This window comes from Rhamphochromis sp. 'chilingali', assembly GCF_963969265.1.
Source record: "Rhamphochromis sp. 'chilingali' genome assembly, chromosome: 1".
NCBI lineage: Eukaryota > Metazoa > Chordata > Actinopteri > Cichliformes > Cichlidae > Rhamphochromis > Rhamphochromis sp. 'chilingali'.
The window spans coordinates 18,775,408-18,803,160 of record NC_137929.1 but is presented as its reverse complement, the minus strand read 5'-3'; the positions used below and the strand labels follow the sequence as shown (position 1 = coordinate 18,803,160).

General features: G+C 41.2%; 1 protein-coding gene across 3 annotated transcripts in view; it reads left to right on the top strand.

The window, feature by feature from the left end:
* Positions 1-27,753, top strand: part of pde5ab (phosphodiesterase 5A, cGMP-specific, b) — a 72,809-nt gene that overhangs the window by 22,308 nt on the left and 22,748 nt on the right. For 2 of the 3 annotated variants that reach the window (XM_080905162.1, XM_080905160.1), the window contains exons 8-12: positions 3,410-3,492; positions 19,372-19,480; positions 19,560-19,644; positions 20,597-20,772; positions 25,731-25,790. In XM_080905162.1, coding sequence (XP_080761288.1) covers positions 3,410-3,492; positions 19,372-19,480; positions 19,560-19,644; positions 20,597-20,772; positions 25,731-25,790 — 513 coding nt within the window. The remainder of the gene's footprint in view (positions 1-3,409; positions 3,493-19,371; positions 19,481-19,559; positions 19,645-20,596; positions 20,773-25,730; positions 25,791-27,753) is intronic. The other variant, XM_080905161.1, reaches the window with a different exon arrangement.

The following is a 27,753-nucleotide window of genomic DNA, read 5'->3' as shown; positions in this document are numbered from 1 at the left end:
CTGGCTTAGGAATGATGAAATGGTTTGCATTAGGTTACAAAACACTGGTGCTTTACTTTGTCTGGTATTTATTGTAACCCAGTTAGCCCAATTAAGATGATTGCTTGTTCTGAATGTTATCCAGACAAAGAAAGCAGCTGTCATAACGATTTCAGAATAACCATTGTATGGAAAATAGTGTAAAGCTATGTCTACCTTGGACTTCACTATGAGGAGTATAATAAAATTACTTTGCACAGAGGGAGAGATTACCCAATAGGTCCCAAACCCTCACTTTGTTTGAGACCTCATGCAGTATGTCCTCTTGCAATTTAAAGGCCAGAAGATAATAAAAATATAATCTTTTACTTACCAGGTTCTGGATTTCTGCTACAAAAGCAGTGAAAAACTAACCTAAGATTCACTAGCTTGTAGAACTATTTTTAGCAGCAGTAATCTGAGTAACTTGAAATAATAATTTTCTGTAAAACTTTCACATCAGTGGGGAGGGATTTTGGTCCAATCTTCTCTATAACATTGCTTCAGTTCGTTGAAGTTTGTGGTCATTTGGGTCTCACTGTGGTGAGACTACAGTCATGTTGAAGGTTGAAAAGCAGAGGGTTTCTCCTTGCAGCCCTTCCAAACAAGCCATTCTTGTTCAGTGTTTTTATAATTCTACTGTCACAAATTTTAACATTGTAACTGAGGCCTGTAGAGTCTGAGGTGCGGCTTTTGGTTTTTTTGGGGGTTTTTTTTGCAGTCATCAACTGACTTTGGGGTGACTTTGCTGGGATGTTGATGCCTTGAAAGACTGGCAACTATCTGTGAATAATCTTTCACAGTGTAAAATGATGGACTTCAGACTACAGACTACAGGACTGTGATTGCAGCCATTACCCAACTCTCTGTGAATGGTACTCATGGCCATTGATCAGTGGGCTTTGATCAGTGGTTGTTGATCAATGGTCATGAGAATTTGCATAATTAAGATTAAGGAACTGACCTCCCAGCCCACTGTTCCTTCAGTGGGCTGTTTTCAGTCATTGTGGTGATCGTGGTTCAAGAGTTAGCAGTTCGTCTTGTAATCGGAAGGTTGCCGGTTCAAGCCCCAGCTTGGACAGTCTCGGTCGTTGTGTCCTTGGGCAAGACACTTCATCTACCTCTTACTGTCAGTCTGCCCCAGGGCAGCTGTGGCTACAACTGTAGCTGCCTCCACCAGTGTGTGAATGTGAGAGTGAATGAATAGTGGGATTGTAAAGCGCTTTGAGGGTCTCGAAAAGCGCTATAGAAATGCAATCCATTATTATTATTATGCAAATGTACTGTTTATAAGATTTGGGGAAACCTGCAGTCAGCTGAGATTGAAGAAGTCACCTGGATGAGTGACGAAACGTTTCTCCCACAAAACGCTACGTCCAAATGAACAGAATCAACTTTTGGAGATTTACTTAGCTGGATGATTGAGCGTGCATCAAGATGGACTTCAGATAGTGTGGAAATGGCTTTATAACCTTACAATGATTAACTGAATTTCAAGGGTTAAAGAGTATCTCAAAGTGATTAATATGTCAAAACCACTTCACCCGCAATTCTCTCAGGTGCTCTCGATGTTTTTGGGTAAAGTGACTCCTTTTTACAAACCACTGCTTAAGTTTGCGTATAGATTCTGGGCATGTGTGTGTGTCTTTGTCCCTCTCCTGACCTCACAAGTTGTCAGACTAGCTGTCTCCTTTTCTTTTATACCAATCCCCCTTTCTCTCTTACCTCTTTCCTTTCTTACTAAACATTTACTCTGAGAAGAGACTTCTTCTAACCTTATCTACAAGACAGCCCTCTGTATACACGTGTCAGTGTTAGATATCTGTACTTTTTCAAGCAGGACACACAAGTCTTTGGATTTTAACATAACATTTTGTCTAGGAAAGGAGCTTTCCTGTAGGAAGTCTACTAAATGAAAGTGCTGTTCTTAAACACTGACTGTACCAACAATAACATGGAACTTTTTAAGATGTGAGCCTGCATTAGCTCACTTCATTTTACTGCAGTACATGGTATCTCTTTGGACACAGTGCTATATATTGTGTGTGTGTGTGTGTGTGTGTGTGTGTGTGTGTGTGTGTGTGTGTGTGTGTGTGTGTGTGTGTGTGTGTGTGTGAGAGAGAGAGAGTCTGCTTGTATGTGAGCGCCCATATCTAATATATGGGCTCTCGAATGCATGCACTTGTATGGTGTTTAGCATTTTGCATGTAAATATGTGCACAGTAGATGTTCATAGTGTGGAGATGTGGATGTTTGGCTTGGTGCGTGAATGTGATAGGGTTTGACATTTGGCACACCACCATAACTATGTTGTTGTTCTGTATAGTTTAGCTCTCCCCAGTAGAAATAAATCTGAAATTGTTTCCTAAAAACATATTACGCCATTAGCGTGAGTGAATTTGTGTGCGTAGAAACCAGCCAATGTTTTAGACTTTCTTTTTATCATTTTCTGATTTTCCCATTTCCGACCGTCTTATTATTTTCCTATCTGAACAACAAAATAGGGCTTTTTATATCAACATAAACCACCACTATGATTTCTTTAATGACTTGTATGTTTAATCTGTTTAATCTATAATCTGCTGTAGTTAACTATTTCTTCGTCTTTCCTTCACATGATGATGCTTCGAATGAATATAAGACAAACCTAATTTATTCCAGTGTTCCCACATGCAGGAAAACATTCCATTATCATGTGTCATCCTGTTATAAACTATTCCACTTGCCAAAGACCCCAATAAATGTCATAACATCGTTTGGTCCTATTTATGTTTAAAACAGCTTTATTACACTCACCTAAAAAGATCAGTTACCCAAGAGCAAAACTATGTGTAAGTATGTACAATAATGGGGGCAATCTTTCCAAATGAAGAAAGATCATTCGTCTTTAACATCCTGTCCCAACCTTTTTAAAATAGAAAAAAAAGTATCCTTTGTGAAGGGTTGGGAGTGCAGATTGAGAGAAACAAGTCCCTATAAGGGGGGAAAGGAGAAAAGAGGACTGGAATGTCAAAATAAACTCTCATTCTGGCAAGGCTTCATAGGTAATAGATCAACATCCATTTTTCATGCTAGGAAATCTGTTTTAGGCGCTGTGCACAGTACCTCTGTTTAACTTGAGGCATCTGGATGCTGGGTTTTGCTTTAGTAGCTTAACTGAAGGGCAAGAGGAAATCAATATAGCCAGAAAACACACAGTAGACCTGCAGCAAGTCATAGAAATGTTTATGTTTATATTAAACCACAAAATTCTGAATGTTTTTTTATAATCTTGCTTCTAATAGCAACTTCTACCTCTTGTTATCCCCTACACCTCACCAAACTCCACCATCCAAATTAGTCATGTTTTTGACATCTCAGAGAAGTAAACTGTCTTTCATTCTTTTTGCAGAACACTTTCTCAAGCGTCTTTCACATGGATTATGAGGAACTGGTGAAGGACTTTACTGGTGAAGTCCTAGATGCCCCAAAAAGGTAAGAGGATCACCCTCAGCACAAGCCTGTTAAAATGGCATTCGAGTGTTAATGACTTTATGCCTTCAGGCATACTCTAGCTATTTTCATCAGTATTTTTGCAATGTTGAAAACTGTCCTTTCTCTCTCCCTAAGAGGCCTTTAGATGATGTTTGCATAATGGACACTTGCACAAAGATCTATTATCATCATGTAGAAGGAGATGTTTTGGAAGTAATGAAAGTCTTATTATGCCCCTTCAGTCACACTGAATTGATACAGTGTAGACAAGAACAAGGGGTTCAATACTCTTAAGTTTGCTGAGCTGATTTGCAGCCTGTTGGGATCTTTTTAAGGTAATCCAAATTCTTCACCTGCCATGTTCCTAGATATTCAACTGCAGGATTTCAGTACAAAGCTTTTGGTCCTCATTAGCTGGGCCCTTTTGGCTTCATTGCACTGTCCTTAGGTTAAAGTTGACAGATCTTGGGTTACAACCCATTTACCATGATGATGTGGACGCTTTTACTGACTTGGAGGCCATCTGAAGCCTTTCTCAGACACCATCCATTATGAACATTGTTTTGAGATACATGTGCACTCCTATTACATCTGACAACTCAGGTGGATGATGGAGATTTTGGTTGCTGTTAGTTTGTTGTGTTCCCTGAATTAGCGGTTTTTGTGGCGTTGTAGGGCACATGGTCATATTGGTGGAAACAGCTGCCATTTCCATGAGCTGTGTGCTTGGTCTATAGCTCAGGTGGTAGAGCAGATCACCTACTAACCGGAATGTTAGATGGGAAGCACTTAGGAACAGCATAGAAAAAAGTGCTTGTGCAATTTGGTGTGAATATGTGAATGTACAAGTTGTGTAAAGCGTGTTGAGTGTTCAGATAGAGTAGAAAAGTGACATATAAGAACCAGTCCATTTAACCTGCAACTTTCCAGTTAGTACCATTGATCAATGGGGTTTGATGAGTGGTTGTTGACCAGTGGTCATGATAATTTGCATATTAATGATCGAGGAACTGACCTCACAGCCCATTGTTCATTTAGTGGGCTTGTTTCAGTCATTGTGAAAATATACTGTTGATAAGATTGGGGAAACCTGCAGTCAGCTGAGACTGAAGAAGTCACTTGGATGAGTGGCGAAAAGTTTCTCCTGCTGAAAACGCTGCGTCCAGATGAACAGAATCAACCAGTCCATTTACCATTTAACAGTCATTAGGGGTAGTCACATCCATAGCAGGACATCTCTGTCATGGTCCTGGGTCGTTGATCCAGCATTTTGTGTTCATTATTATTATTATTATTATTATTATTATTATTATTATTATTATATGTTTGGGGGGTTCTGTCTATATGTATTTGGGGTTGGATGTTCTAGGTCTTTGGTTATAGTTTATGCTCCCGGTTAGGTTTCGTCAGTGTATACTTCCTGTTTTACTTTGTATATCCATGTATGACTCCTCTGTGTTCAGTTTTGTGCTCTCCCTGCCTCGTCTGTGTAATTAGGATCAGCTGTGCCTCCCTCCGGTTTGCCATTTTGTGTTCCTCAGCGTGTGCATACATAGTGTCTGGTTACCTGTGTTCCCCGATGGTTCGTCTGTGTTATTCTGCGTCATTGGGTCATCTTTGCGTCTCTCTGCTCCACATTCTGCTCTCCATTTGCAGCTCTCCATCCCCTGTGTACCTCCTTATGTCTTTCCCTGCGTGTGACTTTGTGAGTTATGGTTTCGTGTTTTGTTATTATTAGTGTTCCCCAGTTTAGGTTTATGTTAAGTTCTGCCCTCGCTTTTGTTATTGTGCACTGTAAATAAACTCACTCGCACCTCCGCCGCTGTCGGCAACATTCACTCCACCACACGACTGCTGCCCCAGCCGTGACAATGTCACTCCAACTAAATAAACAATTTCATTCACAGTATTCTCAAACTTGGAGACTTGAAGACGGGTGAGTGGTAATAACAGTGTGTCCGGAAGGGATGTGACTGGGAAGGACCTAAACCCAAGTGGCGTTCTTTTATTGGACTTATGTGCTAACCACAGTTTGTCCATTATAAACACCAAATTTAACCATAAGGGTGTTCATAAGTACATGTGGCAAAAGGACAGTTGCAGGTCGACAATCAATTTTGTAAAAGCAGGTTTGCAAGCTATATTCTGGACACTAAGTGTAAACAGGCACTCAATTGTGAACTGATCATCACCTAGTGGTGAGTTGGCTCATGTGGTGAAGGAAAGGCCTGGTGCATCCAGACATATAGTGAGGGTGTACTGGCTTCATCTGGAAGAGGCCCAGTAAGCAAGGTATTCGGTTCCCACTTCCAACATGTTCTGCACCTCCTCCTGTCATGGTCCCATTTCAAATCAGATAGAGGTTGCTGGAGGTGACGGGAGCCATCAAGCTGAAGAAGAGGTTGTATGGGGGCTCGGATTGTCTGTAGAACTCTGGAGGGAGCTGGCAGGCACTGGCAGGCCAAGTGGAGTGCAGTTCTTGCAATAGCTCAAACAAAAACTCGGGTGTGGGAAGAGCTCGGTAAGGTTATGGAACAAGACTTTTGATTGGCCTTGAAATTATTCTGGTAAACCACCAAGCAACTAAGAAGTGAAAAGTAGTGCTTTACTCACACAGTGTATGATGTGCTGCTGACTTCCACTGAGCATGTATTTGGGCAGTGGAAGGAATACTTTCAGGGTCTCCTCAATCCCACTGACACATGTTCTGGAGAGGAAACAGAGTCTGGTGACGAGGGGGGGGGGGGGGGGGGGGGGGGGTGACTCGTCCATGTCAAAAAGCTTCCACTTTGATGGCCTCATCTCTGCTTTTGGTGAATAATGTGGTCCTGTCAGCTTCATTGGTTGGTGCTGACTTACACTTAATTGTCCTGGTCTGTTGGTCATGAGTCAAGGGAGAGAGGAGCAGGTGATTGAGAGATGGATTCATGAAAAAGTAGATTCTATTAATCTGGATGTAGGGTTTTTTAGTGGGAAAACTAAAATTGCTAGATGAACGGAACAAACTTTTTTGGATTTCTTTACCTGGATGATTGAGCATGCATTAAGAAACAGATGGATTTACAACCTCTGAGCAATAACAGAAAGAATTACATTTTGGATACAAAAAGCAAAAATTAGCTTTCTCCAAAGGCTAGCCGTTCCTTAGAGATAGAGTGAAAAGTTCAGTCATTCAGGATGAACTCAGAGTCACTCCTCCTCCTCACTAAAAGGAAGTAACTGAGTTGGTTTGGGCATCTGACTAGGATACCTCTTGGGTGCCTTCTGGGCAAGGTTTTCTGTGCATATCCTACTCATAGGAGTCCCCACGGTGTTAAGTGACGGCTGTGTGCAGACAGGAATAGGACCCAAGGTGCAGACTCCAGAGACAAACTTAAACCGAAACAGCTTTAATGCTGAACTCAAACATAACATAACTGGAAAAAATCAAACTAAACTAACACCGGCGGACTGACAAAACACACAGCAAAATAAATGGTAGATCACGACACGGACACAGCGAAACACAGGGCTTAAATACACAGAGGGAGCAATCAGGGAATGGGTAACAGGAGGGAAACACAGCTGGGGCAAATCAGGCCTAACGAGACAAAGGAAGCAAAACACGAAATTAACATGAGACATGGACTTTCAAAGTAAAACAGGAAACATAACAGAGATGGAACAAAAGACACAGACTCACATGCAGTCACTACAACAGAGGGAACAGAGACGTGGGACCAGGGCAGACACAGACACTGACTGGACACAGGGATATAGCAGACAGGGGAGACAGCAACTAAGGATTACACAGACAGAAAACCAGAACACTAAAACTCTAACCAAACCCCACCCAGAGAACCTTAACTAAGAATAATCCTAAGACCCGTAAAGCAAAGCTAGAATATAATGAAATAACAAAATCAAAGAACCAAAAACACAAAACACTGGGTCAACGACCCAGGGACCCTCACACACGGTAGACCCAGGGAACACTGGGAAAGATTACATCTCTCAGCTGGCCAAGGAATGCCTTGATGTTCCCTCGGATGAGCTGAAACAACTGACAGGGGAACTATTGAACTGTTCTATATATGGTTTTGGTTGCTCATTAAAAGTTTGTGTACATTATGACTACTAGTGCATTCTTATGCTACGTCACTGGTTGCCTGTTAATATGATGCAATTATAATATGTCATGCATAATTAAGGTTTTGTGGGTCTAAATTGGAAGTTATTTTTGTGATATTAAAATTATATTATACATTTATAAGGTCTTACAGGTGCATAAACTTTACAAATAAGCCACTTTAGCAAGTTGTGTATATATTTGCCATGGCAGGAAAAAATTAATGATCAGTAGTTTTTATCTCTGTGTCCTGTTTGTTCTCTAGAAATGATAAAATGTCGCAAATAGTATAATGGTCATTTGTAAGGGAGAAACGGGAAAATAAGAGTCGTGAAATGATTAGAAAGGAAACACAAAGAGGTGAAGACTGAGTTCCCAACACAGGGTTAAATGGTTTTAGTATTTACAGCCAGGATGAGTAGAGGGCCATGGTACAAGGGAAAGGATTTGGGAATCTGCAGTTGTAGACTTGGGTTGCAGCCAAGAGGGGTGAATAAGAACTAATCTGATTTAAGATACAATGAGATAGAGATCCTTCCCCTTTACTCCCTCCCACTCACTCGTCTTTTGGCATGCTGCTCTCTAGGGCGGCCTGACCTCCACAGTTGCTATGTAGCATCTAAAATTCAATCTTAATCTCATCCTAAGCAATACAATTGGATTGCATGTTTGTATTTGTGTGTGTGTGTGTGTGTGTGTGTGTTTGTGTGTGCAGTTAAGTGTGCATTCACTACATTTTCTGTGTATCAACATATCCATATATAACCTATGCATATATGTTAGTGCTTTATGTGATTTTGATTAGTCAGTTTGGTTTGCCTGGGGTAAGAAGAAGAAAAAGAGGTATGCTATAGTTTGATGGACTGCATATTTATAGGAGAAGTGAGAATAAGATTTTATACTAATAAGAAGCAGATAAAATTGGATTTTAGTTTCTGATAAGTTTCTAATTAATGACAAGTTTCTGAAAATAAACTCTGCATGAAGTGCAGCCATATCAGCTTGCAGCCATGGATAAGTGTAAAGAGCTCACTGAGATTGAGTGTGGTACTATAACGGGATGCTATTCCTAGATATTGTGCTATCAACTTTCTAAATAGTATTACTGCAAAGTGAAAGTATTTAGGAGGCATAGTACCTCAGACACAAGGCTGAAACCCACATAAAATGACAGAGCATTATTGTCAAGTGCTGAGTCATATAGTGCATAAAATTCACCAACACTCTGCTGCTAAGAGAAGTGTGAAACCCCAAAAGTAGGGATATTACTATTTTCCACCAAAAAACATTAAAAATGTAGCTTTATGAAAATAAATACAATATGACAGAACAAACCAACTCAATAAGTAAAATATTAATACAGAAAAGTTAGGAGCTTAATAAATTAAGATCTAAATATGATTCAATAGGGAGCTTAAAATGAATGCAGGTATTGTGGTAGTAAATATACAGTACATGAACGTAGATAAAACTTTAACCAAACTTTAAAGTAGTTCCTTAACTTTAACGTAACTCTTTAATTCTGTGATATTATTTAGTAATGTGTGTATTTTTTATTGCATATTTCATAAACATTCCTAACTGTAAAATTGCAATATAAGCAAACAAATGAAGCCTGAATATAACATGCTATGTAATGTATTAACACTGCAGTTTGTAGACCCAATTTGAAGCTAATCTACATAAGAAAATATACAGCTCAAGAATCGAGAGGAAAGCTCAAATCACACATGAGATTTTGACTGAAATATTCAAGTTGAAAAATATTTTATGGCGTGGACAACAAATTGATGTGACAACATTACATATATTTCCTACAATATACAAGTTTAAGTTTTTTTTTTTAACAAAGAAGTCAAATTATTTTGAATTCAGCTATGCTACTCCAAATAAAAATCAAAAGCATGTCATGCACTACTCAACGACTCACTACAACGTTTTTGAAAATTAATTTAAAATCTGAACCACATATTTGTGGGTTAATTCCAAATATTAGGAGGGGCCAAAGCTCTTTGTGCTGAGAATCACAACAAGAAAGGCATGTCATAAGATTCTGAGAAATGGAATAACACACTGATTAATGTTCATAGGATTTGGTGACGATAATAATGTAAGTGGTCTTTAAATGTAACCTTAATGCATTTAAAATAAAGAAAACTAAAAATACAGAGAATTCATGGTTTGGTATATTTTTATTTTATTATTATTAAAGATCAGGTAATACATAAAACATGCTTTTGATCAGACTTTAATCACTTTTTCCATTACTTTTCCCATTCTGTGTCTCTTAGCTATATCTTTATAGCTAAGACACAGCTAGGACACAGTAAAGGAAAGTTTGGTGAAACAAATGGACCTGTGAGTTTCAAAACAGAGTTTTAACATCCTTTTCTTGTGTGTGACTGATTTAAACCCAACGCACAGATATTCTTCTTACTAGGTCTTTTATTTTTTAGATATTCTGCTCTCCAGGCCTCCTATTTTTGTGTCTGAAATTGAAATAATTGGTAGATGGACCAGACACAAACCAGACCTTGCCTTGTCTTCTATAGGGTCTCATTTTGTATATCCCACTTTCATTCCAGTTTCTCCTAATCTAATAATTCTGTTTAAATGCTGCTGTGTGTATGTGCTAGATTTCCTCTGGGACAGCTGCGAAATGGCAAAAATGAGCAACTCCATCTGGGCCGATGTGGGAAGGGAGGGAGGAGCAGTGCAGGATGTTAGCTTTGACTGTCTGGAACTGCTGGAGGCTTTTTATAGTGACATTAACTGCCACGGCTGTGGCTTCCCAGTGACACGAAATCTTTTTCGCTAAAGCTGGAAGTTCAGTCATGCTGAACTGATGCTGTAGATACAGCTCACAGGAATGGCAGGCAGATGATTTCAAGCAGACAAAGTGGGACAATGAAGTTTGTGTGGGTCTGGAGCTTGATTGTTGCCCGGAATCAAAACCCAAAATTTTCTGTCATGGTTTACATGATGCCGGCAGGTTTTCTATGACCTTGTTTAAGTCAGTCACAGGGCAAGGGAGAGGAAGGGTGGATTTTAGTGTGGATTTCAGTTTGAGTGATTAAACCCAAACACAAATGCACATAGTCTGCTCCTTTTCCATCTGTGTGTGGGTGTATACTGAGGTCACTTTGGATAGGACACATTGAGGTAATTAGCTTGAAGGATCAAATTTATCCAAATTTAAAGGCCTACCATGCATTAAATCTTGGAAATCAAAGAAAAACACTAAAAGACTCACTTTTACTTGAGTAAACGAATGACTATCAGAGACTTAAACACTCCATTGTGCTACAAATCTGCACACACATACACACTACAAAATTCATGTTTTAATGTTAAATGTTCTATTTTTGCTCTTAATAAAAAACTAGACAAATAATTTAAGTAAGTAACTTCAAGGGCCAAATACATTATATTTCTTTATGTCAATATAGTAGGGGTGTCGTGGACCGCAAGTGGCCCCCGGGCCACGAGTTTGAGACTCCTGCTCTAGTAGAACCAGGCTTAGGGAGAGGCAGACATCTGCTGTGTTGGGAGGAATTTGCCAATAAGTGTACTTCAGGTCTACTTCACTGGATGGTTAAGAGTGTAAAGAGTCTCAGAATCTGTGGGCACAGTTGGCTGGAATCACTTGCCCATAATTTTACCTCTAACCCTAGCCAGCCAATGGAAGAACACCCACTGGTTGAGGAATGTCTTCTCCTGGTCCACAGAGATGTTCACTTGCCCTAGTGCCCCATATTAATCATTTGCCAGTAAAGCCTTGCATAATGTATAATGGGCTTCTAAATAGTTCAAAACACAAAATACATCAATATTCAGTTTTTTGTTTTTTATTTATTTATTTATTAATCAATCGTTGTTTTTTGGGTCACGGCCTCCCTGATCTGAACCCGAGCGGTGCTCTGTTATTGGACTTCTGTGCTAACCACAGTTTGGCCATAACGAACACCCTGTTCGAACATAAGAGTGTCCATAAGTGCACGTGGCACCAGGACGCTCTAGGCCGTAGGTCGATGATCGATTTTGTAATCGTATCAGCAGACCTGCGACCATATGTTCTGGACACTCGGGTAAAGAGAGGGGCTGAGCTGTCAACTGATCACCACCTGGTGGTGAGTTGGATCAGGTGGCGGGGGAGGACGCTGGACAGACCTGGTGCACCTAAACGCGTAGTGAGGGTGTGCTGGGAACGTCTAGCAGAGGCCCCAGTCCGCGAGATCTTCAACGCACACCTCCGGCAGAGCTTCGACAGCATTCCGAGGGAGACTGGGGACATTGAGTCCGAATGGACCATGTTCAGAGTCTCCATTGCCGAAGCTGCTGCATTGAGCTGCGGCCGCAAGGTGGTGGGTGCCTGCCGTGGTGGTAATCCCCGAACCAAATGGTGGACACCAGAGGTGAAGGGAGCCACCAGGCTGAAGAAGGAGTCCTATCGGGCTTGGTTAGCCTGTGGGACTCCGGAGGCAGCTGACAGGTATCGACAGGCCAAGCGGAATGCGGCTCGGGCAGTGGCTGAAGCAAAAACTCGGGTGTGGGAGGAGTTCGGAGAGGCCATGGAAAAAGACTTTCGGACTGCCTCGAAGAGATTCTGGCAAACCGTCAGACGTCTCAGGAGGGGAAAGCGGTGCTCTACCTGCACTGTGTATAGTGCTGGCGGAGCGCTGCTGACGTTGACTGAGAAAATTGTCAGGCGGTGGAAGGAATACTTCGAGGACCTCCTTAATCCCACTGACACGTCTTCCGAGGAGGAAGCAGAGTCTGGGGATGAGGGGAATGACCCGCCAATTTCCGGGGGCGAGGTCACTGAGGCAGTTAAACAACTCCTTGGTGGCAGAGCCCCTGGTGTTGATGAGGTCCGCCCCGAGTTCCTGAAGGCTCTGGACATTGTAGGGCTGTCCTGGTTGACACGCCTCTGCAATGTTGCGTGGAGATCAGGGGCAGTACCTGTGGACTGGCAGACCGGGGTGGTGGTCCCCATCTTTAAGAAAGGGGACCGGAGGGTGTGTTCCAACTACAGGGGGATCACACTCCTCAGCCTCCCTGGGAAAGTCTATGCCAGGGTGCTGGAAAGGAGAGTTCGTCCGTTAGTCGAACCTCGGATACAGGAGGAACAATGCGGTTTTCGTCCTGGTCGCGGAACACTGGACCAGCTCTTTATCCTCTCCAGGATACTTGAGGGTGCATGGGAGTTTGCCCAACCAGTCTACATGTGTTTTGTGGACTTGGAGAAGGCATTCGACCGTGTCCCTCGGGGTGTCCTGTGGGAGGTGTTGCGGGAATATGGGGTGTCTGGCCCATTGCTACGGGCCATTCGATCCCTATACAACCGTTGCAAGAGCTTGGTTCGCATTGCCGGCAATAAGTCGGACTCGTTCCCGGTGGGTGATGGGCTTCGCCAGGGCTGCCCTTTGTCTCCGGTTCTGTTCATAATTTTTATGGACAGGATTTCTAGGCGCAGCCAAGTGGCGGAGGGCTTTCGCTTTGGTGGCCTCAGAATCTCATCTCTGATTTTTGCAGATGATGTGGTTCTGTTGGCTTCATCGGGTGAAGGCCTCCAGCTCGCACTGGAACGGTTCGCAGCCGAGTGTGAAGCAGCGGGAATGAGGATCAGCACCTCCAAATCTGAGGCCATGGTTCTCAGCCGGAAAAGGGTGGAGTGCCCACTCCGGGTCGGGGATGAGTTCCTGCCACAAGTGGAGGAGTTCAAGTATCTCGGGGTCTTGTTCGCGAGTGATGGGAGAAGGGAGCCGGAGATCGACAGACGGATTGGGGCTGCAGCTGCAGTAATGCGGACGCTGCACCGGTCCGTCGTGGTGAAGAGGGAGCTGAGTGTAAAAGCGAAGCTCTCAATTTACCGGTCGATCTACGTCCCTACCCTCACCTATGGCCACGAGCTGTGGGTAGTGACCGAAAGAACGAGATCGCGGATACAAGCGGCAGAAATGAGCTTCCTCCGAAGGGTGGCTGGCCTCTCCCTTAGAGATAGGGTGAGAAGTTCGGCCATCCAGGAGGGGCTCAGAGTAGAGCAGCTGCTGCTCCACATCGAAAGGAGCCAGCTGAGGTGGTTCGGGCATCTGACAAGGATGCCCCCTGGGCGCCTCCTGGGTGAGGTGTTCCAGGCATGTCCCACCGGGAGGAGGCCCCGGGGCAGACCCAGGACACGCTGGAGAGATTATATCTCTCGGCTGGCCTGGGAACGCCTTGGTATTCCCCCGGATAAGCTGGAGGAGGTGGCTGGGGAGAGGGAGGTCTGGGCCTCTTTGCTTAGGCTGCTGCCCCCGCGACCCGGCCCCGGACAAAGCGGATGAAGATGGATGGATGGATGGATGTTTTTTGGGTCATCCACAGGATTTTTCTGCTGGATTATTTGAAAGAAAATTGGAAAATTCACAAGTAGGCGTAGATTTCACTGTACTTTGTTGGACATTAATAGCAGATTAACACAACGGATGCAAAGACTATGCAATGCTCTTAAAAGTTAGTTAAAGAACCAAATTCTTTAACTAACTTTTACCACATGAACATGAAACCAGCCAGTGTTTGTGTCCACTTTTTTGACAGTGTTACAGCAAAGAAATAATTTAACACTATAAAGCTATATAGTAATCTACCGGAGATGGAACGGTCTCACCTTACTACACAACAACAGCAACGGGACTTGAGGCTAACCTCAAAACTGCTTTCACCTTGCTGTCTGATCACCCCATTTTTTTCTGCTTCCTTTGAGATTTAAGCTTCTCTCTTGCCAAGGTTGTGGTCTTTGGCAGGGATAGCTCAGTTGAGGCAGGAATAGCTCGGTAAGGAGAGTGGTGGTCCCATGATCGGAACATCGGGGTTTCAAATCTCCTAAACAGCTACTCTGAGGTACCCCTGAGCAAAGTACCTACACGCTGCTCCTCAGGCGCTAGATTCGGTGGCTTCTCACTGCTTTACTGAGTGAATGGGTTAAATGCAGAGAGGAATTTCCCCACAGGGATCAAGAAAGTATACAATTTTTATTTATTTATTTTGAGTTTCTCATTTTAAGGACGTAAGAGATTATATTTCTGTCCTTAACCTGATCCATTTCCTCCCAAGTCTCCCTCTAGTAAACCTCTGACCTGATGGGCAAACAGAAACACAAAAGGTGAAAAACCTGTAGAAACCTGAGGAAACTTACAATAGACAAACAGGAGAAGGTCTACCAGGTCTGTAAAAGGTTTACCTGTACAGTTATGACAGATAGTCTTGTCTGATCATCAACTGATGCTAAATGCTCTGGTCTTGGCACATAACACAAAACCAGAAGCTCTGTATATCTTAACTGGACAAACTGATATGACCTATCTACACCCATTATAATAGACTACTTCTGCTGTTTCCTTTGGCTGGGTTATGTTTCCCTTGTGTGAAGTAGATAAGTTTGCTAGATCTAGTCTAAGAAAATGAATTACTGAAATACTCCTTGACCCAAATCGTTATCAGCTATTTTGAAACAAAAAAAAGACACTTTTTATCCATAACAAGAACTCCATAAAGCAAATGAACTGTACAATAGAAAATGCAAATGCTATTTATGGTCTCCTCACAACAATGATAAGAAAACTAAACTGGGCCAATATGGCATGTTTGTTAATAGAGGGATACACATGTTAATGTGATCTCTGGTCTCCCACTCAGAGACACAGGACTCCGAGCATCCAGCATTCAGACGGCTACCTGAGGACACTCATGTGAGAGAAAATCTGCTCACACAGATATGTAGAACCAAATACTGTCAATAAGACAGTATTTGGACAGTTAAACTTGTCAGGTAGTGATTTCCAGCTGGTGAAAATGCAAGCTCCATGAACACGCACATATATGGATTCCAGCTGCTTTGATGTTGCATTAACTGGCATTACCGGGCATTTTGACTAGAGACCGGCCTACCAGGTATTAAAGCCATAAACTCCACCTAAACTTGGTTTATATCTGACCCAGATAGACTGCAGGTCATAACTTCTCACCTGAAGTTCAGTTCACCCGACACTCGGACCGGCGGCTGCCTCGAGTCTCTCCTCTTGCCTCCCCTTTCTCTCATCCACCCGCTGGCCTCCACCACTTGCTAATGTTACTGAATCTGTGGAAGCTACGCCATAGCCACCACCAAACAACTGAGTTGTTTTTACACACCGACCGGCATCTGGCCAATCCACCACCTTTCATTGTTTATACCGTTACAAAAAAATAAATAAAAAAATCATCGGCCCACCGAGCAAGCAGCCTGGTATGCCTGATGGCCAGTCCAGCTATGGCCGTGCCATCAGTTAACCCTTCGCGTGCCACAGGTTGCCGACCCCTGCTTTAGATAGAGCACTCTGAGATACTAGCCTAGGACAAGAGCTTCCATCATCCAAGACCGTTCTCGTCCATGATGCATTCACACTCGGTCTTCACGGAAGGTCTACTTTGCGCAGTCTCCTCTGAACAGTTGATTTAGAGATGTAACTGCTGCTGGAACTCTGTGTGGCATTTATCTGGGCTCTAATCTCAGATGCTGGTGATTTCTGAGGCTGGTGACTGAGATGAACTTCTCAGCAGCAGAGGTGACTCTTGGTCTTCCTTTCGTTTGGTGGTCCTCGTGTGAGCCAGTTTGGTTTTAGTGCTTGATGGTTTTTGCAACTGCACTTGGGGACACATTCAAGTTTAGCAACTTTCCGGACTGACTGACTGTTCCCATCTTCCCATTAAGAAGGCAAAAAATTCCACAAATGAGTCCTGACAAGGCACACCTGTGAAGTGAAAACCGTTTCAGCTGACTATGTCATGAAGCTCATTGAAAGAGGGCCGAGGGTTTGTAGTGCTGTCAACTAAGGAAAAAAAACATATTTAGGGGCGATCGTGGCTCAAGAGTTGTCAGTTCGTCTTGTAACCGGAAGGTTGCCGGTTCGAGCCCCGGCTTGGATAGTCTCGGTCGTTGTGTCTTTGGGCAAGACACTTCACCTACCGCCTACTGGTGTTGGGCAGAAGGGCTGATGGTGCAATATGGCAGCCTCGCTTCTGTCAGTCTGCCCCAGGGCGGCTGTGGCTACAACTGTAGCTGCCTCCACCAGTGTGTGAATGTGAGAGTGAATGAGTAGTGGAATTGTAAAGCGCTTTGAGGGTCTCGAAAAGCGCTATATAAATGCAATCCATTATTATATTTAGAGTTATTTATCAATTTCTTCTTTGCTACATAATTCCATATATCTTTCCGCATATATTAGATGTCTGTAGTACATATCTACAATGTAGAAAGTAGCTAAAATGAAGAAAAAACATAAATGAAAGAGCACATTAAATGTTTATATACTGTCCAGTATGGTGCAGAAACGTAAATAAAGACTTTCCAGTGATCCACGTTCACTGTTGACTATAAGGAAAAATCTGTAAGGTCCATCCTTGATCATTTTCATAATATAATTGCTAGATTTCATCAAAACATGCTTAACAGTTTGTGTCTCTCATCATGGGGTCCTTTCTGTCATTTGCTAACACATGCTCATATTCCCTCCCAGTCTTACTCACACACCACTTACACCACAGCACTACAGCCAAAATCCATTGGCTTTAACTTTAGCTGACTTTAAGCTTGTGCCATGTTTATATATCCTTTTTCCATCATTTCTCATGCAGTATTATAGCTGGACTCTGTGGTTAAACTTGGAGAGACAAAAGATAACAAACAGGGTTATTAAGTGGTGACAGACATGACTGATGGCTTTAGCTCCCAGGTCTGAGCCAGGGCACACTGAACTCAGGTGCGGCTCTCTAGCTCCCCTAGTTTTTATTAGCCAGCAGCTATTTTATTATTCAGTGCTGTTAGCCTAGAGCAGGGGTCGGCAACCTGCAGCTCTTTAGTCTTTAGACTGCGGCTCCTTGGTTTGAGAAAATAAATTGTAAAAGTATTTAGCTGAAGTGTATTTTATTTGTGTTAGTTCTTTTTATTTATTTATTTTTTATTTAACTTGTAGTTCTAAATTGGAAGATTATCATGATCTTGAAATATAAAGTAGTACTATGTATAAATACATAGTAGTGTGCCACTACTATGTCAAAGTTGATACTATACATACTACTTAACTGCTTGTTGCTAATTTTGGCTGTTGAAAATACTCAGGGCTGCTGTTACTTCTAAAAGTCAAAGTACTGATACAGCACCACAAAGTCCCCCCTAGTAGAATTAATAGAAAAGGTTGCGCATTTTAAGAAAAAAAAAACTATTAATTGAGGAAGCAAAAATACTTAATACACATTATGCATGCATATTATGCCATGACCACCACATAATAAATGTTGCCACCCCATAACCAGTAGCAAAGTATGATAGAAACTGCATACTAGAACTAATAACTGTTATTTCTCTGCCAGAAATATTAAAATTGATACAAGGCAGAATCCATTTTATGTTGTTTATCCCAAATTCTGACCCTCCCTATTGCAACAGAGACTCATCAACCCAGAGAATGTCTTTCCTATCCTCTGTTGCATAATTTTGGTGAGATGCTCTTCTGCATATCTTGAATGTGTTTTGCTTTCCTATAAACTCAAAGTCATCTGGGTATTCTCCTCTGACCTCTGGCATCAATAAGGCATTTTCTCCCGGACAATTGCTTCTTACTGGATATTTTCTATTTTTTTGATCATTCTCTGTATAACTTGGATAGTTGTGTGGGAAAATCCCAGTAGGTCAGTGGTTTCTGAAAAACTCTGGTTAGAACAACCATGCCACATTCAAAATCACTCAAGTCCCCTTCTTTTTCCAATCTGTTGCTTGGGAGATCTTTTGATATCAGCGTCCCTCAATTCATTGAGTTGATTGGCTTATTACGCATTTGTGTTAATAAGTAGATGAACTGGATATACCTAACAAAGTTGCTGGTAAATGTATAAGAAATTATAAGAGTGACCGAAAAATGTGTCTTCTGCTTTCAGTGATATGTGGGCCTATGTGATAAACCGTTCTACCATAGCAGTTTTTGGACAAAGCTGTGTCTGTTAAAAGAAATGCTTTTTTAAAAATGGTCGTCAGGCACATTTACTTAACCGCCCACATCTTGTTTATTTACCTTTTCACAAACAGTAATGTAGAACTTTCAGTTTTTGGTTTTAAGTGCAGTTAAATGGTGTAAATATTTCCTGACAAACACCAGTTTCACCATCTGCCCAACAGGCTGCCAGCAGGGTGGTGGCAAACCTGGCAGGGTAATAAATCCCACTCCACCCCCCAAATGTATTTTTTTAACATCTGTTTTACATTTCATTTGGAGCACTTGAAACCAACAACATTAGTCAGGTTGTTGGTAGCTGTACATTTAAACAGAGCCTTTTAGACGAATCCAGCTCCAACTGGGAGCTAATATGGTCAGTGCATTGCAGTCAGCGACAAAACACAGGCTGCAAAGCCAGTCAAATTAACAGTCACATGGCAGAGATGGTCCCAGTCATGATGGAATTATCATGACTGGGACCATAATGTTTCAGCTCTTTTTTAGTCTTAAACCCTTGAAATGCAAATGTTTTAACATTTTATACAGTTGTTGCACAATGTTTGTATTTATTTCCGCTTCTTGGAAAATGTCTTCATTTTGGGGGAATATTATGCCTTTTCTCTTTTGTGTTTTATGTTTGGTTTTGAGGATAGCCCTTCTATGGTATCATAGTGTCCACAAGGGTTCAATGGATTATTCCAAGTGAGCTTGATACTAAATGCTTAGTTGTGAAGCTCTTTCTCTTTGTGTGTTTCTTCTCAGGGGCCACGATAACAGCCAGATTAACTATATGTACGCCCAGTATGTTAAAAACACCATGCAGCCTCTGAACATTGCCGATGTCACCAAGGACCAGCGCTTTCCTTGGACGGTCTGTACTCTTTTCTTTTCTTTTTTCTCTCTTTTTTTCCTTTTCCAAAAGTGAGTAATTATCCATCTTTTTCTCACAGAGTGAAAACCCAGCTCACTCCAGCAATCAGATAAAGAGTTTGCTCTGCACTCCCATCAGGAATGGCAAGAAGGACAAAGTCATTGGTAGGCTTTGCTTTGTTGCCCGAATACAATGTTAGCATTGAAAGCATTAGCAGTTAGAAAGTAATATTGTGTTCTATGTCCAGATACATAAAAGGGAATAATAATTGTATATATTTTTTTGATAATGTAATCAGGAAAAGATTTTTGCATTACAGCATGTACTGTAGACAAAGTGGCTTATCACTGTCTTCAATTAATACCTTAGTTTTGTTTTTCTTTAAAAGTAATATAAATTATTTCTGTTTTGTGAAGCTATAGCATTAGCTAACCTTAGATTTTATGAGTTGCACCCTGAGTCAGTTGCATGCATGCAAGGAGAATACTAATGGCCTTACAATTAGTGTAGACTTTGACCATTATCCTACTCAAAACAAATGAAAGCATAAAGTTAAATTGAAAGCTTTGAAATAACTGACTAACTGGTAGCATTGTAGAAGTGCTTGTGTTTTGTGCTTGCAGGGACATTCTCCTGGTACTATGGTTTCCATTTTAAAACATGCTTGTTTGTTTTTTATTAATTACATAACACAGAATGATAATAAGATTTGGACAGTACAGATCCTGCATTAATATGGAAGCAATCCCTAAGAAATTCTGATCAGAGAGGGGTTTTTTCTCAGCAAGTTTTTCTCAAGATCGTTCTTACCTAAATTATTAGCTAGTTGTTTGTTAGTTGGTACAAACCATCATGAGATGGGATAACTATGGGCAAACTCATGACCCTGAGTCAGATGTTAGGTATTTACAGATTTTGTTGGACGTTGTTCATTGACTCCAATTCTGGAAGAATGAACTGATCCAATGACAAGATAAAATTGTTGTTATTCTAAAGCTTATAATCTTACCTGAAGGTTTGCTGAACTAACCTTTATATTAAGGCCTATTTAAAGTGAAGTGTTCTATACTAGACATTACCAAATATAAACAGTAATGTGTTTGTGTTTGCATGTAGGTGTTTGTCAGTTGGTGAACAAAATAGATGAAGTGTCAGGCAGCGTCAAGGCATTCAACAGAAATGATGACCAGTTCCTGGAGGCGTTTGCCATTTTCTGTGGTCTCGGCATCCAAAACACACAGATGTATGAAACCGTAGAGAGAGCTATGGCCAAGCAAGAGGTCACGCTGGAGGTGAGTCAAGCATAAACTAGGGCTGCTACAAACGATTGTTTTGATAGTTGACTAGTCACGGATTATTTTTGTGATTAGTTGGCTAATCAGATCATGCATCCATTGGACGTAAAATGTACAGCTTATTGCACCAGCAGCATCTGCTCTTATATAACTATTATTAGCTTACAGCTTTAAGTGTTTAAGGTATGTGCTAACTAAAAATAAAGACAAGATGATAATTTATTAAATTTTAATGAAATTTGCAGATTGTTTCAGTGGAGTTTAATAAACTCAGCCGTATGCTCCTTGCTATCTAACATATAACAGGACACCGGAGTATATTCTCGAGCATCTCACACTTCTGATAATCAGTTGTCTGCTTGACGTTTATTCAGCTGTGTGAAAACTTAATGTAATAACTTTAATCTCAGCCAAACCGATTTACTCAGGAGCAAATAAATTACTGAAAAAAGCCAAACAATAACATTTCTAAGTTATCTAAGTGTATTATATATCATGTTTAACCTGAGTAGCGAAAAATGGCGGTGGGTTTGAAAACGATTTCCCGGGAGTCCGGTGTTCTCACCGGCTCTAGTGAGCCTTGAACCCCAGCTAGCATCAAGCTGGTGGGTAACAGACGTCTCCGAAAACGTTGGAGCGCTTTTGAAAATATGTGGTGTCTTGATAAACTGAGCAGATATTTGAAGTTTACACAGCTACATTCTTGCCTGAAAGAATAATAAGAGTAATATTAAAACTAAGGAGCTGCCGCCATTGTTGGAAACTGAGCAGGACTGCGCTATGAAGGATGGGCCACGAAGTATATACCCGACCCATCCTTCAGATCTGGGGAAATGAAGGGCGCAATTGTCGGCCGCATTTGTCGGAGTCTTCGAATGTGGACAGTCTTCGTCGTGTCGCTGTAACATAAACGCCCTACTAATGCGGGCACAGGAGGATGCGGTTCCTTAATTTGGACACAGCTACGATACCGGACACTGCTTCTTCTTCTTCGGGGTTTAACGGCAGCTGGCATCCTTGTACATGCAGTGTTGCCATCTTCTGTTTCAGTCCGTTATTACACTCTTAAATCCTTCTACTTATTCCTGCGTCTTTTGGGATCTTAGAAAGCTTCAAACCACGCGCCGACTATTGAATTAGTCATCGACGATTTTGACTAGTCGACTCATCGTGGCAGCCCTAGCATAAACACACATATTGTACAAGTCTGTTTCTCCTCCTTTCCAACTCTTAGAAGGATATTGTAGATTTTCTTATTGTTAGCAGCCTCGCATTTGCATTTGCAAGGCCATTGTTTCAACTAGTGGTTTGAAAGGACGTTACAAAAAAAATAAAGGAACGAAAAAAAGGAATTTTAAGCCCCATTTTCACTAAAATGAATCTTTGTAGAACTTTAATTCACATGAATACTTTTCAGGGGGAAAAAAGTCTTTCACACTACATTCTCTAGATGAGTAAAGATAATTTGTTTGAAAAAACTGAATTTCATCTTGCTATCAAAAGGGATGACAACCATTACCTATATATAAATATTGTATAGTGTTCTGAGATTTCCCTTCATTTTTTTAGTGAAGTGAAACCCTGAGGTATCTTCTCATCTCTCTGTTGGAGACACAAGTATCTAAGCTGATGTTAATTTTGGTGAACTGCATTTATCGATGGCTGTCAGCCCCTTAGTTCACTGCAGAATCACAGAAACTGCATCTGAAATCTCTTACATTCCACTTTTTTTGGAGCACTAGAATTATCTTAATTTGTTCTGCATCTAAAGACTGCAATCAGATCTTCTTCTTTATGCCCAAAATCACACGATGTAATGTGGATCATTTTTCAGATGTTGGTATTTGACTCAGCAGCTGGTTGGCTGGTGATGACAGTTAGTTACCAGTGAACTTTGAACTGTAAACATGAGTTAAAACCACACAAGTATTAGACAGCTGTAGCCTTAAAATGTTGAAAAATATTACATTTTAAATGCAACAAACAGGAGATGAAATCATTTCAAATTAGTCAAAATTGTCCACAAATCCAAAATGAACACTGGTCATTTGGACTCTGAGTCAGGACGCCAGTCAGTTGCTGTAGATGGCACAGCAGTGAGCTGTGTTGATGAGGAGGTGAGCAGATTAATCTTTTGTGACATTTAACTGTCGGCTCTGTCCTAAAACACAAGCAATCACAGCATGTTTTCTGGACTTCAAAGACATGATTTAATATTTAATATCTCTTCCACATAGAGAGGATCAATGAGCACTTCTACTAGAACAAACATTTTTGTCCAAGTTCCAGTGTCAGCAATCACGTGACATCAGACACACTTTTGATTCTAAAGGAGATCACTGTCACAGTGGGGAGGCTTTGATGACACAACAACACATTTATGTGGACAGTTCTGAAAGCATATGAAAGGCAGCCACTGGATTACAGGCAGGGAGAAATAATAAGTTTTGCAATGTTTGCTGCAGGGCATGAGTAGGAACAAAATGGATAACCCTGTTCCATGTCCTTCATCATGTTCTCACTGAGCCATTAATCACACTATTTTATGTTTTTAAGCTTGAACAAAACAAAGGAGCTCTTCTTATTTTTAGGAGAATGCCATTGTGTTTTCACATATGTGAATATGTGATAATATATGTGAGACAATGACATTTTCATAAAAATGCACTTCCATTCTGAGCTAAGAAGCTACAGTGAAAGATCTTTATTTGTAAATTTGTATCAGTTATAACAGTGACAGCCAGTGCATGTTATGTTTACGGGCAAAAGAAGGAACAACACGTCTACATGGCTTCTGTAATAAAACAGCAGTCAATGAATTTGCTCCAATTAAAGCCACATGATACTGAAATATTACAAAAAAACATGTCTAATTAAAAGCTGATGAGCTCTGAGAAATTCACCTGTATTGTCATGTAGCGAGCGGCAGATAAAACTAGAAACCACAGCTTTATTGCTGGCACAAAAGGCAATGGGGAAAAAAGCTAAACTATAACAGAGCATGGAAGGATCTAGCTGACTGACTACAGACCAACAACAAGCTGAATTGACAAACAAACTGAATTCACACACACAATGAGGGAGAATGTGATGATGAACAGAGGGAGATGCAAACAATATACACACGGAGGGTGATTAAGGAAAGCAGACACACCTGGAGAACACAGCTTAAAAGAATCATAACTAACAAGACAGGGGAAGCAAAACAGAACATGACAAGACACGAGACTCAAAAGAAAACAGGAAGTAACACTGACACAGACACACACACACAGACACTCAAGACTAAGACGTGACGTTGACACTGGGACTGGGAACATACACAGAGACGTTTACAAACTGGGGAGACAAAGGGACGAAACACAAAGAGATGAACATGGGAACAGGAAGGGAGAAAACACAGGGCCAGGACTACAAAGGTATTCACAGAGACAGAACACAGAGAGACCAGGTAGAAACAGGGACATGACTGGGGAGAAAGGAAGTAAACAAACACAGGGACACTGATGACAGGATACTGAGATGAGACAGAGATAGATTGGAAACGAATGGGAAGAAAGATAAAACAAGAACCAAGAGTTTAAAATAACAAACTTGCAACACTAGTGAAATACAGAACTCAAACCTAATACAAAATTTGAATATAAACAATTAATACATTTAAAAGAATGAATAAAGAGTCCAGAACAACCTTAAAAACTGGGTCGAAGACCCAAGACAATGACACGTATCAGAAGATGTTCTCTGATCTTCTTTAGGGTCCTAGATCCAGTATCAACAAAAAGAAGAGCTGTAATGTGTATGGATCCAAAATTAACAAGACAACATGCATGCATCAAGTGCAAGAAACACACAGCAAAATGAAATGTTATGACTATGATTTCTGTCCCCTAAAGGAGAGAAATGAGTTGTCGTTGCCCCCACACTTGGGGGCTGACCCTTATAAATTTCACCTCTCAAATGGTAAACAGCCACCACAGTTCTGGGTGGATCATCCCTCTTCCCACCTGAGAGAGGAGGTCCCTGTAGAGACTGATTATCTCTGCATATCATGGCCACTGACAAGCCTTTAGAATCAGAAAACTGCTCCGCTGACACACTCTCCTTTGAATATGTGGTATCATTTACACTGGGGGAAATGCACACAGCAGAGAGTGATACAGCTTTAACAGGGAAAGGCGTACTTACTGAAGCTGCTATGAGTCCTATCATGCAGAAAGGCTAAGGTGCTCCTCTCTCAGTGAGGAATTAATGCTATCTTCATAAAGATGTAGGGAGCAATAAGATAACTTCACCAGGCAGCAGCACCAGGAATTTGTAGGATTATGCTGTTGAATGCATATGCACATATCAGCAAGTGTTTGCGGTCTGGATCTATGGCCACTTGAAAGGAAGTATCTGTTAGATCGATTGCTTTATACAAATCCCCTGGTCCAACTGCTGTTGGACTAGGAAGGAGCTTCCTACACTCAGAAGGGAGAAGGTCCACCCGACCGACAAGCACTGCACAAAACACTGATTGTATTTTCATCTGTTGGTAACTAAAAATAGTAAACACAAGATTTAGTCGCTGTGTTTGACAGTGCACTCCTCTTCATAAAGGATTCTTTTTTATTTTGGATTTGACTGACATCTGGTTGATGAGTAGTGCCACTTTTCTTTTTTATAGCCTGTCAAAAGCCTGTTGAGCTGTCCGTTTCATTTTGACAGCCTGCAAGTATCAGAGCCCACTTTTTTTTCTTTATAATTTCCAAAAGTCTCTGAACATGGCATGTTTACATCTTGTCTTTTATACTGATGTCTATTAACATGCACTGTGCCTGCTAAATAAAAGAAAGGTCATGCAGAATGTCCAGTCAGTCAGACATATTTGTATTTGGTGAAATAATTACTTGTGCAATAATCATATCTTTTTTTTCTGCAAAACTCATCTTTTTTAAATACATGTGTTGCAGGTCTTGTCGTATCATGCCTCTGCTGCAGATGAAGAATCACGGGAACTCCAGGTAGCTGAAGTAAATTGAAATGCATTAATTTAACATTATACACTTAGCATGGAAAGAGAGAAACACAGGCAGGTGATGTTGTTAAGAGAAAGAAGGCTTCGTGTAGAAATAACATCTTTGGCTGAATCAGTAAGAAAGTATGGGAACTACATGGGCCCAAAGATATTTGGCATGTAGACTGAAGCAGACGGGGATCAAACCACCAGCCTTCCAGTTAGTAGGTGATCTGCTCTACCACCTGAGCTACAGCCATCCATGACTGAGTATCTCAGAGATAAGCTGAGATACTCAGTCATTTGGGAGAGGCTTAAAGTAGAGTGGCTACTCTTCCACATCAAAAACAGCCACTTTTGATGGTTCTGGCATATCCTGGATTCCTCTTAGGTGACATGTTTTGGATATGCTAAGGATATGCTGGATAGATTATCTATCTATCAGTGGGATTTGTAATGCCACAGTTAGGGATGGGTATTGATAAGATTTTCACGATTCCGATTCCATTTTCGATTCTGTTTAACGATTCGATTCTTTATCGATTCTCTTATCGATTCTTATTTTTAAAAAAGGAGAACACTAAGGTCGATTAGCTTAGAACTTTGTTTTATATCTTCTCTTTGAACAAGACAGACATTTAGGAGTAACATGGCCTTACAAACCCAACAGTGAGATCTTAAGAGATCCACAGCCTACGGCTCTTCAATGGGGTGTCACAGGGTCCCCAGGAAAAAAATTGTAAATGTAAAATAATAAAATAAATATTCTTCTGTAGCAATAACAAAGTATAACATAAATTATTCTGTAGCAATTACACAAGAATATCCAGTAATGTCCCTGCCTACAATTAAACACATTCACTTACTGAAAATCGGGGGCATCTGCTGTGGCAAAGCCTTTTACCACAAACTTAGTCACTGCTCGGTGACATTCGTCTATCCTGCCTGAAAGGAGACGCTACCGGTAGACTGCAGCGAGAACTGCCAGCATCTGAGCCAGCCAGACTCTGTCTGTCTCTCTCATCATGGTCACCTAAATGCACAGTAATGGCAGGTTTGTAATAAGGCAGATCTCACTAACATAATATGCACTGTTAGTTGATTATTTATCTGCCACATTAACGGGAGAGGACGTGCAAACGTTACCGCTGCTGCTGGGTTGAGATTTACGAGTCCGGAGCGGAATTAAAAACACGACATTCATTTAAGGTTATCACGTGTTTTGTGAGCAAATGGTTTTGCATATTCGTAGTGTTTCCTCCCTTAAATGAAATATTTACTTTGCAAGTATTGCAAGTTGCCCTGTTGTCATCCGTTCTCGTAAAGTATAATCAAACTTTTGAGCGTTGAGCTTAGGCGCCGTGTTTCCTGTCAGGTAAATGACGCTCCGCAACGACTGGAATCGATAAGGGAATCGTTTGCAAAAATGGCAAACAATTCCAAGGAATTGACAGTGGGAACCGGTTCTCAACAAGAACCGGGTTTCGATACCCATCCCTAGCCACAGTATCCCCCTGGAACACATGGAGGAGAATGAATTGATGGACGGATGGAGTTTTGAATCCATGTGTCTTGTTTATGGGGACATTAGCACTTAATTTGATAATGTTGGTGGTAATATATCTGGTGATAATATATACTTCTCTTCATTGGGATTGGATCATTAATATGATTCTTTCTACTATTAGTATTTTGTGTCTAATTTAAATATTTTTGAGCAAATCGTGTATGAATGAACCCCACAAATCAACCAAAAAAAGAATAAAGGATATTCCAAGTGATTTTGAGTAGCTCATTTGTAGCATCTAACTGGCTCATTGACTTCAAGGTACCTCTTAAAATATGAACCAATTAGAGCAACCCATCTTCCCCACCAGCACTAACAGTGGCACTGCTTGACCATCTGAAAGGATCCTGCTCTCTTCCTCTCTCCTTATAGCAAACTAGCTGAACTAATAGCGTAGTGTCCTCCCTTGGGC